This window comes from Loxodonta africana, chromosome 8 (assembly GCF_030014295.1).
Source record: "Loxodonta africana isolate mLoxAfr1 chromosome 8, mLoxAfr1.hap2, whole genome shotgun sequence".
NCBI classification, from domain to species: domain Eukaryota; kingdom Metazoa; phylum Chordata; class Mammalia; order Proboscidea; family Elephantidae; genus Loxodonta; species Loxodonta africana.
In genome coordinates, this window is record NC_087349.1 from 93,247,139 (window position 1) to 93,265,123 (window position 17,985).

Here is a 17,985-nt window from a genome sequence, read left to right on the forward strand (position 1 = left end):
GTGAGCACACTATTCTTCCAAATTCAAAATTCTCAAAACCTGGCAAGTCAACCCATGTTGGGAGTCGCACGAATTCAGATAAGTAACCAAGATGGCCAATGCACTGGAGCAGCTTCAGAGTTTCCACTACTGCCCAAGGAAGTTGGGCTGGTGGCCAGCCTTGCTTATGAAGTATCCTTGGGCTCATATTCCCAGCCTGGGGCTCACAACACAACACACAGAAGAAGGGATTGGGTGTGGAGCATCAGGCCACTACTAAACAGAAAACTGGGAGAGAAGGAATAAGGGCTGTCACGTTCACTAGCTCACTTAACCCTAGCAACAACCCTCAAGGCTTGTGTTCTTATTTGATTGTTTCCATTTGAAAAATGAGGAAACTGAGAATCAAAACCATAACTCAAATCACATAGTTTAGAATACTGGGATTCCGAATCCCATGCCCTTTCTTTCTACCAATCCTTAGGACTGGAAGAGCTTAGAATGGAGTGTGCCTCAGAGCCTTGCTATTCAAAGGGTGGTCCTCAGGCCACTGTATCACCTGGGAGCTTGTTGAAAATGCAGAATCTCAGGCTGCACCCCCAGACCTGCTGAATCAGAATCTACATATAACAGGATCCCCCAAGGAATCCATTTAGACCATAATGTTTGAGAAGGGCTCCTATCTGAAAACGGGTGGGTGAATTAAAAACCTAAGTCTGGATCAAAAAAAGGAGATGAGTGCAATGGAAAAGGGTCAGTCTCATAGGAGAAGCATCAAAGTCCATACCCAAAGTGCATACCCAAGGTAGTACAACCAATCACAGTATCTTATCTCACCAATGACAAACCTAGCAACATGCAGGCAAAGGTGACACAATGGTAGTAGAGCCTCGTGGAGAGGTCATGGTTTAGAGCCAAGTATACTGGCCTGAAATCTCCAGCTCCACCACCTGCTGGGTGGCTTTGGGCAAGTTGCTTAATCACTCTGAGCTTCAGATTCTGATCTGTACAAGTGATACAACAATACTCATCTTGGCAGGGTTTGGAGGAGGGGGACTGCACTGCACAAATGAATACACAGTGCCTGGCACATAGCAGATGCTTGATAAACATTGGTTTCTTTGACTTTCAGTGTAATCTGAGCTGGGTCCCACCTCTGCAAATGTGCCCAGCAGAGGCTGGAGAAAGGCTCTCAGTGGCTCCTTCCTGTTCACTTGTATCCTCCAGGGCAGGTAGTGAGTTTCTCATCACTAATCAGGTGGCTGGACTTGTCTCTCTTGCTGAAGCCCCAGATTCAGTTTATTCTCTCTTAAGAAAAACCCAGGCAGAGTGACAGGCACAAAGGGGCAGGACACAAAGAACAAGGAGAATAGCCACTGGGGTGAAGTTCCCAGGCAGGCCTACTTTCCAGGCACTGAAGCCTTTTTATTCAGGTATTGTTCCCACTTTCTTCCTTTTAAAAGTCTCAGGTTTTGAAAGCAGACTTTCAATCCAGAGGTTCGGTGAGCTTTTGGGGCCTACAGTGTCTGCATCTGGAGCCTCAAAAGCCAAGTCTGATCCTATTTACCACATGTGCATGGGTGCACACACGTCTGTGTATATACGCACATATGCCCACGGGCATGCAGTTGAGGTTTCTAGTGAGTGCTGAATAGAAATCTGAAACTGACACTTTCTGAGCACGTTCTAAATGCCGGGTACTCCATTTCTCTCTTTCATGAACATGATCCCCTTCAAATCCTCCCAACAACCCCAGAAGTCTTTATCTCCATTTCAAAGATAAGAAAACGCAGGCCACATTAGGTAAGTGACCTGCTCAAATAAACACAGCAAAAGATTTTAGAGTTCAAAAAAAAATGAAATATCATCTAGTCCAGTGGTTCTCCAAGTGTGGTCCAGCAGCATCAGCATCTCCAGGAACTTCTTAGAAATGCAAATTATTGGGCCCCACCCAGAGGAGGAAGTAAGCCCAGGAATTTGTTTCAACAAGCTCTCCAGGTGACTGTGATGCACAATCAAGTTTGAGAACCACTGTTCTAGGCCAACTCTCAATTTTGAGTTAAGGAAGCAGAGCTTCTAAGAGACAAAGCAATTTGCTGATGGTAATTTTTTTTTTTTAATAGAATTGGGACTACAACACAGGACAGCCACATTCAGAAGCTGAGTTTTCCCTACCTGGGTAGCTGTTCAGCTTAGAACGTTCCCTTTCATGGACAATAAAGACTAGGGCCCACAGTCTGCCAGAGCACTAACCTGTATTACTCTCCAGGGATATTAGCTGGGATTTGAACTTGGACAGGGTTGAAGAGAACCTTCCCTTCAAGCTTTAGCACTTTCCTCTCAAACTTCTGCTGAGCTCTGTTCTAAGACATTTGTCTCATTGCCACAGCACAGCAAAGAGAGGGATGAGAGGGGAGTGTCAGGAAATGGATCCAGAGTTGAGATGGTATTTGCACACACCTCAACTCAGAACCACTAGTTTGTGTTTTAACTATTCACTTATAATCCTTGGGGAAGAGTGATGCCGCTCACTTTCCAGAGTCTTTAATGCTAAATCTGTGTGTCAAATTCTAATTTTTAGCCATATCCTCTAACATTATTGGTAGCTAGACATAATATGACATAAATAAACATGCTGACCACCAATGGCAGCCCCAGAGGGTTTGCAGGACAGGCACTGAGGTGACAATCTGGCTGCAAGACAGGGACTTAAGCTGTCTTTGCATCACAAGCACAATTTTTTGGTGGGCTTTAGATGATATATTTATTGGGGTGGGATTCCAGGGGCTCATAGAGTTTAGGTAGAGCCTAAAGTCTACTCAAGCTACACCTTGCTGCTGCCACTGGTAACCACCAACCTATAAGCAATTGCCCTATTAGTTTATGTTTGAACTCAATCAGAACCAACAGTTTGTGTTTGAACTCAATCAGAAACATCTCTGGGCCAGTTTCTTCCCCTCTAAAATGGGCATCGTCTTTGTGGTGTTGGCATCATGCCTGGCAATACAAGAAGAGTTATTATTTTTATTACTGTAACAGAGAGCCTGGGGGAGACTGAAACAGAAAAACTTTTGAACTTTTTTTTTTTTTAATCTGCCATTTATAAATTTATAAACACTGTCTACTTTTGGGAAGGGAGAGTAGAATTTACCTTTAGGGAAGACTGTCCCTTTGATCTAGAAAGAACAACCTGAATGAAAATATTATTCAAATATAAAGCAAATGTGTGATTTTTATCCTGTGGTCAGCTTGTATATATTTGCCTCCATATGTTTGCAAAGAACTAGAAAAGACTTCTGGGAAAAAGCAGAATTAAGTCTCTGTGTCCTTCCTTTTGAGGATCAAAGTCATTAGGACATGGCTGAGAGAAACTGTGGTGGCTCAGAGCCCAGGTGTTAGGAAAAGACAACAGAAACCAATGAGAAGAGACACCACAAGGAAGAGGAGATGAGGGCTGATGACATAGACTCATAATTTCAGTGAGGTCAGAAAGTCTACCCTCAGCATGAGACCCCACTTGCCTGTCAGTGGCAGGAGGCAGAACATGGTAGGAGCTGACTCTAAAGCCACTGTCAGTAAGCTGGGGGTCCTGGAGAACAGTTAGGGAGAAGAACCCAGAAAGAATACTAGATGTCCTGCCTAATATTCTGGCACGTGGGGTTTATCATCATTGCAATTTGGATCTTCTTTGACAATAAAGGCTGACAACCATATTTAGTGGCCCCAGATTCCAATTGCCCTCTAAGCATGAACAAGAGAACGAGAGGGAATAACCAAAGCTCTCCATTTACTTGGGTCTCTCTGTGGTAAACGATCCTATAAAGGAGCTGTAAGAGGACAAGTCCCTTCAGAACTGAGAGGAGCAGGATGTTAACAATCGCATGCCCTGGTCTCTTTAACAGACCCACTAATTGGGGGCAGATATGTCGCTATAGGGTCGCTATGAGTCGGAATTGACTCTATGGCACTGGGTTTGGTTTTTGGTTTTCTGTGTGCAAGTACACACTCGCACATACACACAGAGAGGGCAGGGTGGCTGAGGGGTTCTGGATTTCAGAATCAGAGAAAAGAACCAAACACTTCAACCTCAGAGGCAACAGTGTGTCCCTTGGTGGTGACAGCAGGGACTGAAAGCAGAGATCATCCATCACCCCTCAAGTTAAAAAATGTGGGGGTATAACACCATTCCTCATAGACTTTCTAGACTCACTAACACTAGAAGTCAGCAGTTCTCAGGCTTTGTCACTCTTTGAGTCACACTATGGAGGTAAGAGCACATGAGTGACACACTCCTATAAGCATTATTTAAAATCCAGCTACAACTCCATTCCTTTCTTTGCAATTTAAGAAGCACTTGGAAAACAAGTGACATTATTACAAGGGTGATCTTGGACTCTGCTCTAATTTATTTATTGATAAGTAAATGGTCCCTACACTTCAGTACTTTACCTATAATTTACACACAACCAATCTCACAACTGATTATGACTATTGCCATTAAGAACAACTGCATTAGAGGATATTTAACAACTAACATTGCCATCGAAATCAACCATCTTTTTGGAAGAAAGGTTGGTTTCAGAATAGCACGCAATTTTATTACGGAGAACAATAAATAAATAACAAATGCCAATGGATTACTACCTCCAATTGCTAGAGGGCTGGCATATGTGCATCTGCTGTGTCCTTCCTAATACGCTGTTACATGACACCAGAAGTCCTGAGCTTAAAAAACTTAAGATTTTGTCTCCTTCTGGAACTAAGACATTGCTATATGATAAAACTACCACATCAAACGAAGTTCATGGCCATCAATACATTCTCTCTATTAATGAGCACTGTGAAATGTAAAGAGAAGGGATGGTATTGGAGTCAGACAAACAAATAAGATTTTCCTTTCATGACAATGACTCTTTAGCTGGTCCTTGATAAGGACAATGGACATGGTTCAGGATAGAAGGAGTAACTATGAGAATATTGTATATAAAGAGATTGACTCTACAAACAAGCCAAGGTGAGAACACATAGACCAGGAAGCCATTCACCACCCCCGCCTTTGCCACAACCAATTGCAGAGAGAATCGCAGGCTCATAGGATGTACTTCTCTAGGTGAGTGGGTTTTATTTTATTTAAAACCTCACAACGCAAATTAAATACTTATGCTCATCAAAAGACTTCACCAAAAGAGTAAAAAGAGAACCTACAGACTGGGGAAAAAAAATACGGCTATTACAAATCAGACAAAGGTCTAACTTCTAAAATCTACAAGGAAATCCAACACCTTTACAACAAAAAGACAAATAATCCAATTAAAAAATGGGCAAAGGAAATGAACAGACACTTCGCCAAAGAAGACATTCAAGCGCCCAACAGACACATGAGGAAATGCTCACCATCTCTAGCTATTAGAGAAATGCAAATCAAAACCACAATGAAATACCATCTCACCCTGGCACTACTGGCACAAATCAATAAAACAGGAAATAACAAACATTGGAGAGGCTGCGGGGAAATTGGAACTCTTATGCATTTCTGGAGGGAATGCGAAATGATACGACCATTTTGGAAAACAATACGGTGTTTCCTTAGAAGCTAGAAATAGAAATGCCATATGATCCAGCAATCCTACTCCTAGGAATATATCCTAGAGAAATAAGAGTTGTTACACAAATAGATATATGCAATATTCATTGCAGCATTGTTCACAATAGCAAAAAGATGGAAACAACTTAGATGCCCAACAACAGATGAATGCATAAACAAACCGTGGTACAAACACATAATGGAGTATTATGCAACGATGAAGGAAACGATGAGAAGCACCTTATAACATGGATGATTCTGGAAGGCATTATGCTGAATGAAATAAGTCAATCACAACATGACAAATATTGTATGAGACCACTACTGTAAATACCATGAAAAGGTTTACACAAAAAGAAACAATCTTTGATAGTTACTACGGATGGAAAAACATCAGACAATAGATAAGTAGAAACTTTGGTGAAGGGTAAGACAGTACACAATACTGGGGAAGCCAGCATAAACTGTACAAGGCAAGGTCACGGTAGTACCATAGACACATCCAAACTCCCTGAGGGACCAAATTGCTGGGCTGAGAGCTGTGGGGACCGTGGTCTTGGGGAACATCTAGCTCAATTGGCATAACATAGATTATAAAGAATACGTTCTACATTCTACTTTGGTGAGTAGCGTCTTGGGTCTTAAAAGCCTGTGAGCGGCCATCTAGGATACTCCACTGATCTCAGCCCTTCAGGAGCAAAGGAAGAAAATTAAAGATACAAGGGAAAGATTAGCCTGAAAGAGTAATGGACCACATCTTCCACGGCCTCCACCAGATTGAGTCTGGTACAACTAGTTGGTGCCTGGCTACCACCATTGACTGCTCTGACAGGGACCACAATAGAGGGTCCCAGACAGAGCTGGAGAAAAATGTAGAACAAAATTCTATCTCAGAAAGAAAGACCAGACTTGCTGGCCTGACAGAGACTGGAGAAACCCTGAGAGTATGGCCCCTGGACACCCTTTCAGCTCACTAATGAAGTCACTCCTGAGGTTCACCCTTCAGCCAAAGGTTGAACAGGCCCATGGAACAAAACAGGCTAAAGGGGCACACCAGCCCTGGGGTAGGGACTGGAGAGTAGGAGGAAAGAGGAAAGTTGGTAATAGGGAACCCAGGGTTGAGAAGGGAGAGTGTTGGCATGTCGTGGGGTTGTTAACCAATGTCATAGGACAATGTGTGTACTGTTTGATAAGAAACTAGTTTGTTCTGTAAACCTTCACCTAAAGTACAACAAAAAAAGAATTATAAAACCTCACAATGAAATAACCAAACCCTTACTAGGAATAAGAAAAGCATTTGCCTGCAATTCTTGTCCTGTCACAGCATCACCCATGTTATATAAAGAAATCCAAACCCCTGTTCATCACTCCTCTTCAGAACTCATCTATAATTTAATCTACGCTAAGAACCTTCACACAATGAAATGGCTTTTACTGAGCAATTACACGCATCACTGTGATACAAAATAGAGCACATTTTTCAAATATATTTCACAGACTCCAAAAGTTATCTGAATTGCTTATGGGTGGAGAAAAGCCAGGTTTGTATGCTCTACCAGACACGTGGAGAGTAGGAAAGCATACAGTGTAAAGAAAAATGAAATATTTTAAATTAGGTTGACAGAGGAAAAAGAAGGGAAGAGGGCAGACTGGCAAAATAATTAAAGCATAATTTCTAATACCAGTAAAAAAACTAAAAAAAAAATTTTTTTTTTTTTTTTTTTTTAGTAGCACCATGTATTTAAGAAGTGGGTTTGAAAGACTCAGAAAAAAAACAAAAAAGCAAAAAAAACCACCTTTATATGCCACATCCACAGCCAGATTGATTTTTATTTAATATGATTCATGGGTGAAAAGGTAAGGGACAGAGTTATGATGGAAATGGAGTACAATACAGAAAAAAATACAGGAAGATGCAAGGCTAAACGATGAATAAGAACAGAGTAAACAGACACCTGGGAAAAAACACACAAAGATTCTTGCTTCATTTCAGAAGGCAGCACCTCTAACAGCTCTTACAACCAGACATCTTCCCCCAGCAAGAGGCTCTAAAAGCACACAGCTGAATTAATTCCCACCACGTGCTTTTTCCTCTGTGCACTTATCTCAATGCATCATCCTTCTTTGAAGCAAGACTCATTAATCCAATTCAAATTGCCAACATAAGGAAACCCTTCGCCTCAGCATTTAAATGCCAATACCAATTAAATACCAACAGCAACTTAACTACTGATATGATCTTCACTACATTCAGGAAATCCAGCCAGAAGTCCAGCCAGCATTAATTCCAACATCCTTCATCTATTTTAATTTGCTCCATGCAAAGAAATGAGGTAATATGCTGGCCACTCTAACTATGCATCCAACTGGACTGAAATAACTCCATAAGCAAACAAAAAAGCAACAAACTGAGTTGCAATCCACCAAACCTGAAGGATGTCTTCACCAGGGCTTCGGGGCTATCCAACTGTGGCAGCTCATCAGCTAGGATTTCCTCCGGTGGCCGGGGATCATGGACAATCGTTGGCCGTGGCTTCTCCTTGACATTTCCTGTGAGTCCGTCAATGAGGGAGTTCCATAGACAGTTCTGAGACTTAGACCCTGTGAAATGAGGAAATGATGAAAAAGTGTGTGCAGGTGAGTCACCAGCCGACCCATGTCCTGCTTTACCCAACTCAGGATTTTCAAAAGCAGAGTGGGAACATCTATTCATTTCTTATGATCTCCACCAACATAAGAAAACTCCAGAAGACTTATGGAGTAATCAGGGATTTTTTAATTTGTATGCAGAAAATAGGCTTATAGCATGAATATTTTGTCTCATAACTAAGTATTACAGATACATCCTAGTCTCATTGAAGTGGTCATCCAACCCCAAACTCTTGATAGAATCACAGGTATCTACCTGAGATATTTATCCGGCAATTTGGAGGTATACAAACGACTGCCATTTTAGAGGACAGTGAAGCTGTTCAGACACAAATCTTTGCTGTGAACTCAGTTTGCCCAAGGCCCAAGTCTCATGATTTGTCTAAGAACTAAGAACTAGGTTCATTTTTCTGCAGGATCAAGATTCAAGGAAACTTACACTGCGTTTTTATTGATATCCCACACCACAAACACTTCAAAAATATGAGATGAACATTAAAGGCAGACATAAAGTGGAAATGATGTCAAAAAAATTGAGTCTGATCAACCAAGTGATCAAGGTCAACAATAAAGAGCGATAAGTCATTCTAGTAGTATACACCCTTGACATGACGTGATGAGAATGGCACTTTACCTCTGTAGCCTTCCTCCCACAAACATATAACCCTAGTCTAATCATGGGGGAAAAAGGAGCCCTGGTGGTACGATGGTTAAGTGCTGGGCTGCTAACCATGGTTTGAATCCACCAGCAGCTCCATGGAAGAGAAGACCTGGTGATTTGCTCCCATAAAGGTTTATAGCCTAGGAAACCCTATGGGGCAGTTCTACATTGTCCTATAGGGTCACTATGAGTGGGAATCAACTTCGCAGCACACAACAGTCATGCGGAAAACATCAGACAAATCCCATCTGAGGGACTTTCTACAAAACACTTGACCAGTGCTCCTCAAAACTGCCAAGTTATCAAAACCAAGGAAAGTCTGAGAAACTGTCACAGCCCAGCAAACTCTAAGGACACATGACAACTAAATGTCATGCGGTATCCTGGGTGGGATCATGGAACAGAAAAAGGACATTAGGTAAAAAGTAAGGATTTCTAACAAGGTATGGACTTTAGTTAAAATAATACACGTAATCCCCAATTTACGACGTATTCGAGTTCCAACAAACTGCATTTACAACCATACTTTTTCTTTTCATTTTTTGGACATCTTATCGTTAGTAATATGTGCTACATACAGTGTTGTAGAGCATAATTTGCTGCTGTTATCATTCTCAGATGTTGACTTTCAGATGTTAAATTTTATGATTTACTGTTCAAAACATTGCCATATAGATTTAGTTTTCTATTCTAAACTAAATCAGGGGCTTCAGTTGCTTGAAAACATGGACCCAAATGCTGGTCACTCTGCTGAAGTCAACAGGCAGATTTGGGAAACAGTGAGATGTTACTGCAAAATACATAAAGAAAAAAAGAAAATGACCATACAGACAACTCCATGCCCATTCCCAGAGATAATTCAGATGATCCAGAACCTTCCACAAGTGGAGTTATTACCCCATCTGACAAAATCCCAACATCATCCAACTCTTTTTCATTGTCAGAATAAACTTTTATGATTTGTGTGTTTTTTAGTGTATGTACTAAAATATATCTGTAAGTTTGTATGTAAGTTTCCAACCCCCAAAGACAAGTAAAGATTGGCTTTATAAAGATACCGATAATAAAAACCAAACCCCATTGCCATTGAGTCGATTTCAACTCATAGTGACCCTATAGGACTGAGTAGAACTGCCCCATAGGGTTTCCAAGGAGCGCCTGGTAGATTCAAACTGCTGGCCTTTTGGTTAAAATAAAAGGCAGTACTAATGAAAACTAAAAAAAGAGAGAGAGAGAGAGAGATTTGACTTACGCCTGAATCGACTTACACTGGAGTCATCAGAGTGAAATCCCACTGTAAGTCAGACACTACCTGTAGTGTATCAATATTGGTTTACTAATTGTGACAAGTGTACCATACTAATGTAAGAAATTAATAACAGAGGAAACTGACTATGGGGTATATGGGAATTCTATGTACTATCATTGCAATTTTTTAATTTTTTTGTAAATCATCATTGCTTTTGCAGGCTATTCTCCACCCAGGAGAAAGGAAGCCTTTATCTTGCACAAAAACACTGTTAGGTCACCAAGTCATGCATTCACAGAGCTTTGTCCACCTATGCAAAAGGAGATCTTTCTCTAACTCACACAAAGGGTCTTTATGAGAATGAGAGGCGTGCTTAGAGGGGTAAGGAGTAATGCCAGCTAATGCACACAGTGCGAGAAACAGGTGGGTAGAAAATAGATTTGTGTACACATGAAGATGCCTGCCTAGCCACCTGTAGCCCACCACAGCTAAAATCACCCTCATCGGTAGTGCCTGAAGGGTAGCTAACGCTAAAATCAAAAGATCTTCACACACAAAGCAGAGCACCTCACAAGGATGCCTGAGCCTTCTTCAACGACACCCATGAGTCAGCAAGTCACTCACATCCAAACTGCTTTTGTGTCAACCAAGAGAAAATTAAAGCACACTAGTGAGAGGACAGAGACCCCTCCAGCCCCTGAAATGCAAGACAGCCTTTTTAACGTCCTACACATTTATCTTAATAAGATCTGGTCCTGAGTTGATGAAGGTTTGGTTCTGTGTTAATTAAAATCTGTTCTATGTTAACTAGAGTCTGGTTCTAGAAGGAAGAACAATAGGAGCATCCTGTTTTCCTAAATTTGGTCTAAGCGAAAGCCTTATGATAAACTCTCTGCATATTTCCCTTTATCCTTTCATTTATTTATTCAACAAACACATATTGAATTCCCTTGATGTGCCAGATTCCATTCTGGACCCTAGAAATAGAAAGATAAATGACACAATATTCCTACCCTTGGGAACCACTCTACCCACAAAAAATCACAATAAATAGATAATACACCTTAACTAAGGGGCAAGGTACTATGGGATACCAGAGGACCCAGAAAGATACACAGAGAAGGTGATCTTTGACCTGGGTCTAAATCACGAACAGAGGATCAGCATGCAGGGAAGAAAGGGAAGAGTGTTCAGTATGAACAGCGTGTGCAAAGGTTCAGAAGTATAATGAAGCAGCTTATTAAGGCTGGAGCAAAATGACACGAGAAGTAGCCAGAGATAAGACCAAAGGTCAGCTGGGCCAATTACAAAGTACCTAGAATAAAATGTCATTAAGGTGTGGTACGTACTCTCAAACAGGCAAGCATGGGGCCCAATGGGAACGTTCCTCTACACTCCCTTATCCCACGTTTTGCTCACACCCTCTTTATCCTCCAGTCGAAAGACACAGCTCTGTATCTCTCATGTTTCTGAGCTATTCTCTCTGCCCAGAAGGACTATGAACCAGTCCCTGCCCCAACTCTGCCCCTGATTATGTTTGAATAGCACCCACGCTGTTCAATCTAGCCATCTTCACAACCCACCTCAGGCTCCAGCTCCTCCAAAAAGCCTCCTGGTACCTAGCCCGATTCTGGGTTAGGTCTTCAGGAGCCAAGCACCACTCTGTAGTCTTTTTTTTTTTTTTTTTAACAATTCTCCCCTAAGACACTGGGAGCCCTGTGAGGTGGGAACAGAACTGAGCTTCTTATCTCTGTATTGGCACTACGAGGCCAAGCTCATAATATATAATTAATGAAATTATGGTAGAGAAAGATAAGGTTGAAATGGCAGATGCCAGGCCAGCTAATTTGTGGACAAAAAGAAAGTGTTTGTAATTTTTTAACAGATGTATCTGTTTTACAAAGCTCAGTTTTCCACTGGAGGGAGAAAAGGAGATGACACTGGAAGTCTGGAGACCAGCTAGGGAAGGTATCTGGCAAGAGATGAGGAAGGGTTTATCTAGAGGCAGGAAGGGCAGATGGCCAGGCATAAAGAAGAGAAATAGTTAAAGTTGAACCCAACACTTTAATTACAATTATCTATTTCTGAAATAGATCATTCAGAAAGTAGAAGTATGCAATACAGAAAGGAGAAATAGATCATTCAAGAGGGAGAAAGAGATGAGGGGAAAGGGAAGACAATGAGTTTCAACCTGAACTTTTTCAGGCAACAGCAGCATCTCCAGGAGGCAGACGAGGATTCAAACCTTAAGGGACAGAGATATGATAGATAGTCCCCTATGGAAGAGTGACTGTGCAAGTTCTCCTAAGTAGTAAGTAGGGAGAGAAGAGAGCAAAGGCAGGAGGACCATGTCTTAGAAAACATCTCCAAGAGGGTCAGGGGCTGCAGCTGGAAGGAACTGGGCTGAGAAACTGAGCCTCAGAGACAGGCTAGGATTTGCCCAAGAGTACAGGCTTCTTTCCACCTACAGGGCCTGGGGGAAGCCATGCTTAAGAGTATGATCTCATCTTCTTAGGAAACTCCGTGACCAGCCTCTTCCCATTGATACAACGGACATCCCCACCCACAAATTTATCATCTTAAACCCTTCTTTAATCTAGGACAACAAATATGTCCAGTGGCCAGTTGAATTAGCTGTGGTACATTCATACAATGAACTACATTCCACTGAGTAATATTCCAAAGAAAAAGAACTCTGTGAACTGATAAGGAGTGATTTCCAGGATGTATTGTTAAATGAAAAAAAAAAAGACATATACGTAAGAGTATTTATATTATCCTATCTCTTGAGTAAATATTTGTTTTTGCTTATCTTTGCAAAAACGTATTTGCAAGTAAAAGTATTTGCTTATTTTTTACAAAAAGACACACAAAGAATAAAACAACGAAAATGGTTATCTACAGGGGATGAGTTGGGAATAGGGAGGTTAGGATAGAGATGAGAGACTTCACATTTGTATATAGTTTTTAACTAGTAAATGTTTTCATATTCAAAATGAAATAAAAATTTTAAATCCTAAAATTAAATACAAAGAGAAGCAAACCTGCCTATCAAAATTGATAACACCCATAATAGAAAACAAAAGTTAAGAATCTTTTGAATACAATACTCTGATTGTCTACCCTTAGAGAGGGCAATTCTAGGCACACACACAGGACAAAGAAATCTGGAATTTCCCTTAGTAGGTTTGATGTCAGTAGTAATCATGAAGTAGTAACTCTAAACCAAACCATGTTATACATATTGTAGGATACAGCAAATGAGCAAATGTAATGATGGTGTTGGGTGCCAGAGCTCTCACTACTGGAGAATGGAAATACAAACAGGCAATGGGAGAAGGTAAAGAAGAACTCTGTGGTGTTGGATTTGAACTGGAAATATCAGTATGAACTCATGATTATATTCAGCAGGCCCTGAAGAGATGAATTAATTAATTAATGATGACTGCTTTTCAATATACAAAAATAAAATGAGTTTCAACAGCTATAAATAAAAATATACCACAGGAGATATACTATGAAGAATGAGCAGAGGATATGACCATGTCATAAACCATTTATCTAGAGAGAAATGGGGTCTTTCTTAGCCCATCCTGAATTGCTTTCAACATATGGTCATGGCCTAGTTTCCTTACTGAGAGCAGACCCTGAACCAAGGCTTGTGGTAACTTTATTTTGGAAGTGATTCCAGGAAACAGGAATAGGGGATAGGCAGAACCAGGAACCAAAGGAAAGCCAACACACAGGGGCTATACTGAGTCATCAACACTGTGGGCAACTGGGGCTAAGTCCTACAGGGCTCACTTGATGAGCTGTAGAGGATGTTTTTCAGAATTATCCTCCTTAGCAATGAAAGAGGGAATATTTACCTGCTGGCTGTCATCCGTCACAGACAAAAGTAACCCCATGGAGGTCTTAAACACTAGCAAGCAGCCGTCTAAGATGCATCAATTGGTCTCGACCCATCTGGATCAAAAGAGAATGAAGAACACCAAGGACACAAGGCGATTACGAGCCCAAGAGACAGAAAGGGCCACATGAACCAGTGACTACATCATCCTGAGACCAGAAGAACTAGATGGTGCCCGGCTACAACCGATGACAGCCCCGACAGGGAAAGCAACAGAGAACCCCTGAAGGAGCGGGAGAGCAATGGGATGCAGACCCCAAATTCTCATAAGACCAGACTTAATGGTCTGACTGAGACTAGAAGGACCCCAGTGGTCATGGCCCCCAGACCTTCTGTTGGCCCAGGATAGGAACCATTCCCAAAGCCAACTCTTCAGACATGGATTGGATTGGACAATGGGCTGGAGAGGGATGCTGGTGAGGAGTGAGCTTCTTGGATCAGGTGGACACTTGAGACTATGTTGGCATCTCCTGCCTAGAGGGGAGATGAGAGGGTGGGGGGGAGGTTAGAAGCTGGTGAAAAGGACAGGAAAAGAGAGAGTGGAGGGAGGGAGCAGGCTGTCTCATTAGGGGGAGAGTAATTGGGAGTGTGTGGCAAACTGTATATCAGTTTTTGTGTGAGAGACTGACTTGATTTGTAAACTTTCACTTAAAGCACATTAAAATTATTAAAAAAAAAAAAAAGTAACTCCATGGGGTGTTAACTCCTTAATGGTCAGTTCTACCCACATGTGAGTATTTCTCCATCCTCAGAGAATCCCCAGGGCAAAAATCTGGAGAAGGCAAGTGCAGCAGAGCATGAAAAGTGGGACAAGAAAATATGAAGTTGGTCTCAAGAGCTCCCAGTATACAGTGTCCACATAGTCCTGGTATCCTGGAAAATATAGCCAAAAACACTTCTGCTACTCATTCCTGCCTCAGAAAGGTCAAAACTGGCCCCTGCAGCAGCTCATTCCAACTCAATTTGGTGTGAGCCCTCTGGATCAAACACTCTCCTCTTTGAATCCTGGGAGAGTGGGAAAGAATTCATCTGTGATTCTCCACAAATGTGGGCAGAGTGCTCTCCAGGGGCACTGGAAAGGTCTGCTCTGACCAAATGAAAAGGAAAAATCCCTCAGCTCTGATTTATTTTAAGCTGAATTCGAAAGCATGAAATGTTTCTGACTAAATGAAGCAAAATTACTGAAACAGAGTCACGCAGGTCTCTCAATAATGTCAAAAAAAACCCCATGAGAAAAATCACAGGTAAACTAAGCCTTTAGGGTACCAAAAATAATGTGGCTCAGGTGCAAAAATGAGCAGCTCCATTCAGCCCCCTCATCTCTTCCGCTCCTCTCGACTCCTCTCACCACCCCAGCTGTCCTCTCTCCTTTGACTTGTCCCTGACTCTGATTGGATGCCTATTACATTCTCCTCTCTTGTTATCTCCCTCTGTCCCTGCCATAAATCCTCTTCTTTCTCGTCACAGAGACAACTTTTCTTGTACCCCTCGAACCCTCCAGATTGATTATAAATCCTCCAGAGTCATAAACTCTGGTGGCAGTATCGGTACCACCGAGCTCAAGAGAACAGTACTCAGATTCAAATGTAACAAACATTGGTTCAGCTCTTGCTGTGTGCTGGGCATTGTCACGATGTCTTCACCTGTGTTACCTTATTTAATCAACAAATCAACCTTCAAAGCAAACATACTGAAATTTCATTGAACATGAAGGCATTAACGCTCCAAGGGATCAAATAACCTACATCATAATCATAATCATAGACTTAGAAAATAGATTGTTTTGATTCAAACTTCTTGTACTCCAAATCCAGGGCTCTGTGTGATATATCACACTGTGTTTGTACTTTATTTATGAGCAAATAAACATACACATAGTGTAGATCAAGCAGAATGTTCTGCATATCTGACTATGAAACAGATGTCTTTTTACATAAGAAGTAAGATACATTTTATCTGCAACTCAGGAGAGCCTTGACTTTTCTTAGTCTCTTGCATTGAGGCAGTTTGCAGCTTCCTTTGAAGAAGGAAGTACGGGCTGCAGGGGAGAATGAATAATGCAAGGTGAGTTTAAAGGGTAGAAGAAAGACAAGAAAGTGATTCTGGGAAGGTGGTGGCATAAACAAACCATCGTTTCAACCTGCCCCCACAAATACAACAAGGAAACTGTGCTCAGCTCTGAGGGACTCGAATCACAGAGTAGAGGAAAGCAGCAGGGAACTGCAAACAGGCAAGAATCAACAAATCAATGAGTCACATACCATAGGAAAATCACTTTTTCCACTGTTCCTACTCCTACCCCAGCCATGCAGGCCACTGGCTGCTGTGAACTGGGGTATTGGCCCCAGAAAATTAGCCTGCTTCCCTAACCGCCACAGCCCCTGACAGTACAGACAGACAGGACCCCAAGGCTCTGCCCTAAAATCAATAAGGCAGACCTCCTGGGGGGTCCATTTGGAGTGTGCCAGTACCTCCCCTACCTGAACACTGCCATCTGCAAGCCTGCCGTGAGTTACTACAGATGGGCCCGGTAGTGGAGTCTGCTCCCATAAACAGCACTCTACCTGCCTCCCTGTGTACCCCATAGCTCTGGCCTCTGAAACCAACAGGACAGACTCCCTGGGGAGTCAGTTCAGGTCTATCTGCTCCCCCTTTAGGTCACTGCTGACTGAGGCTGCTGTGTATTAGAAAGCAAGAGTCTTGAGTGCAGGCTGCACTTACAGCCAATAATCTACTGGGGCGGACTTTGACAACAACAAGGTATATCTCCATTGGGATCTGACTGGAGAGTGACACCCCCTCCCCCACCTGGTAATTGTTGTTGCCAGGCTGTTGCAAACTGCTACAGAAAGTCCCCACATTGCAGTCTGCTCCACAGTCAGCACTCTACCTGCCTCCCTGTATACTTCATAGCTCAGATCTCTGAAACCAACAGGACTGTCTTCTCTGTGGATCAGCTTGGTCTGTCAGCTCCCTCTTACACTCAGCACTGAGGACTGCTGTTTGAGGCAGCTGTGTGCTAGGAAGCAGGCATCTTGAGTGGAGGCTAAAACCACAGCCAACGTACTACAAGGTGGGCTCTGATAGCAATAAGGCAGACCTCCCTGGAAGTCTGTTTGGAGTATAACTACCTCTCCCCAATTGGTAACTGCCAGCTGCTGGACTGATACAAACTCCTACAGAAGGTTCCCTACGGTGGAGTCAGGAGGTGGGTCACATAAGTGGAGACTGCTCTCCAAACCACCACACGGCCACTGGGGCTCTGAAAGCAACAAGATAGATCTCGCAGAGGTCCTTCTGGGGAGTGCCAGCCCCTCCTTCTCCTGAAATGGAGGAAAATCTGCCTGTGCTTCCCCTGAATGCCAGCTCAGATATAAGCAGCCCCCACAGAGCAGGGAAGGAAAGCTTGGACAAAACCAGAGGGCAACACCCAACCCCAAAGGGGGCTAAGTGGGTGGGGGCTTTCTGACTAAAAATGTGATTGCAGAAACAGAGAAGGGAAGGAAGGAAGAGAGAGGGACTGCACCCCCTGGTGGAAAAATTGATGAGTACACAATATCTCACCTTAATGGTGGTGCCTGCTGGTGGACAGACGGACCACAGCATATCCTCTGGTGTGTTTGGGAGAGACTGAAGGTTGCAAAACAAGATCTGGAACTTTCAAATCCCAATTAAACCAGGGAGGCAGAAGGAGCTATCACAGAAAGGGAGAAGAAACAGTAAGCAAAGGCCAAAGGCTTTGCCCACCTAAGAGTTTCTTGCAGAAAGTAATATGGGCAAAAATACCAGATACTGGGGAAAACTGAAAAAGTTAACACCTTGAAAATTCCAATGCCCCAACCAAAAATCACAAGACATACAAAGAACAGAAAAAACAATTGCTGGTTCAAATGAACATGACAAAGGGAGTGGATAAGATAGTTAAAATTACAGACTCTGAAAAGCAACAAGAA

At 42.4% G+C, this 17,985-nt stretch overlaps 1 protein-coding gene across 6 annotated transcripts in view; it reads right to left on the reverse strand.

The window, feature by feature from the left end:
- Positions 1–17,985, reverse strand: part of PDE1C (phosphodiesterase 1C) — a 604,116-nt gene that overhangs the window by 443,573 nt on the left and 142,558 nt on the right. For all 6 annotated transcript variants that reach the window (XR_010322749.1, XM_064290125.1, XM_023544312.2 and 3 more), the window contains exon 3: positions 7,993–8,164. Coding sequence is in view for 5 of the 6 variants with exons in the window: in XM_064290125.1 (XP_064146195.1) it covers positions 7,993–8,164 (172 nt within the window). In the remaining variant the exon portion in view is untranslated. The remainder of the gene's footprint in view (positions 1–7,992; positions 8,165–17,985) is intronic.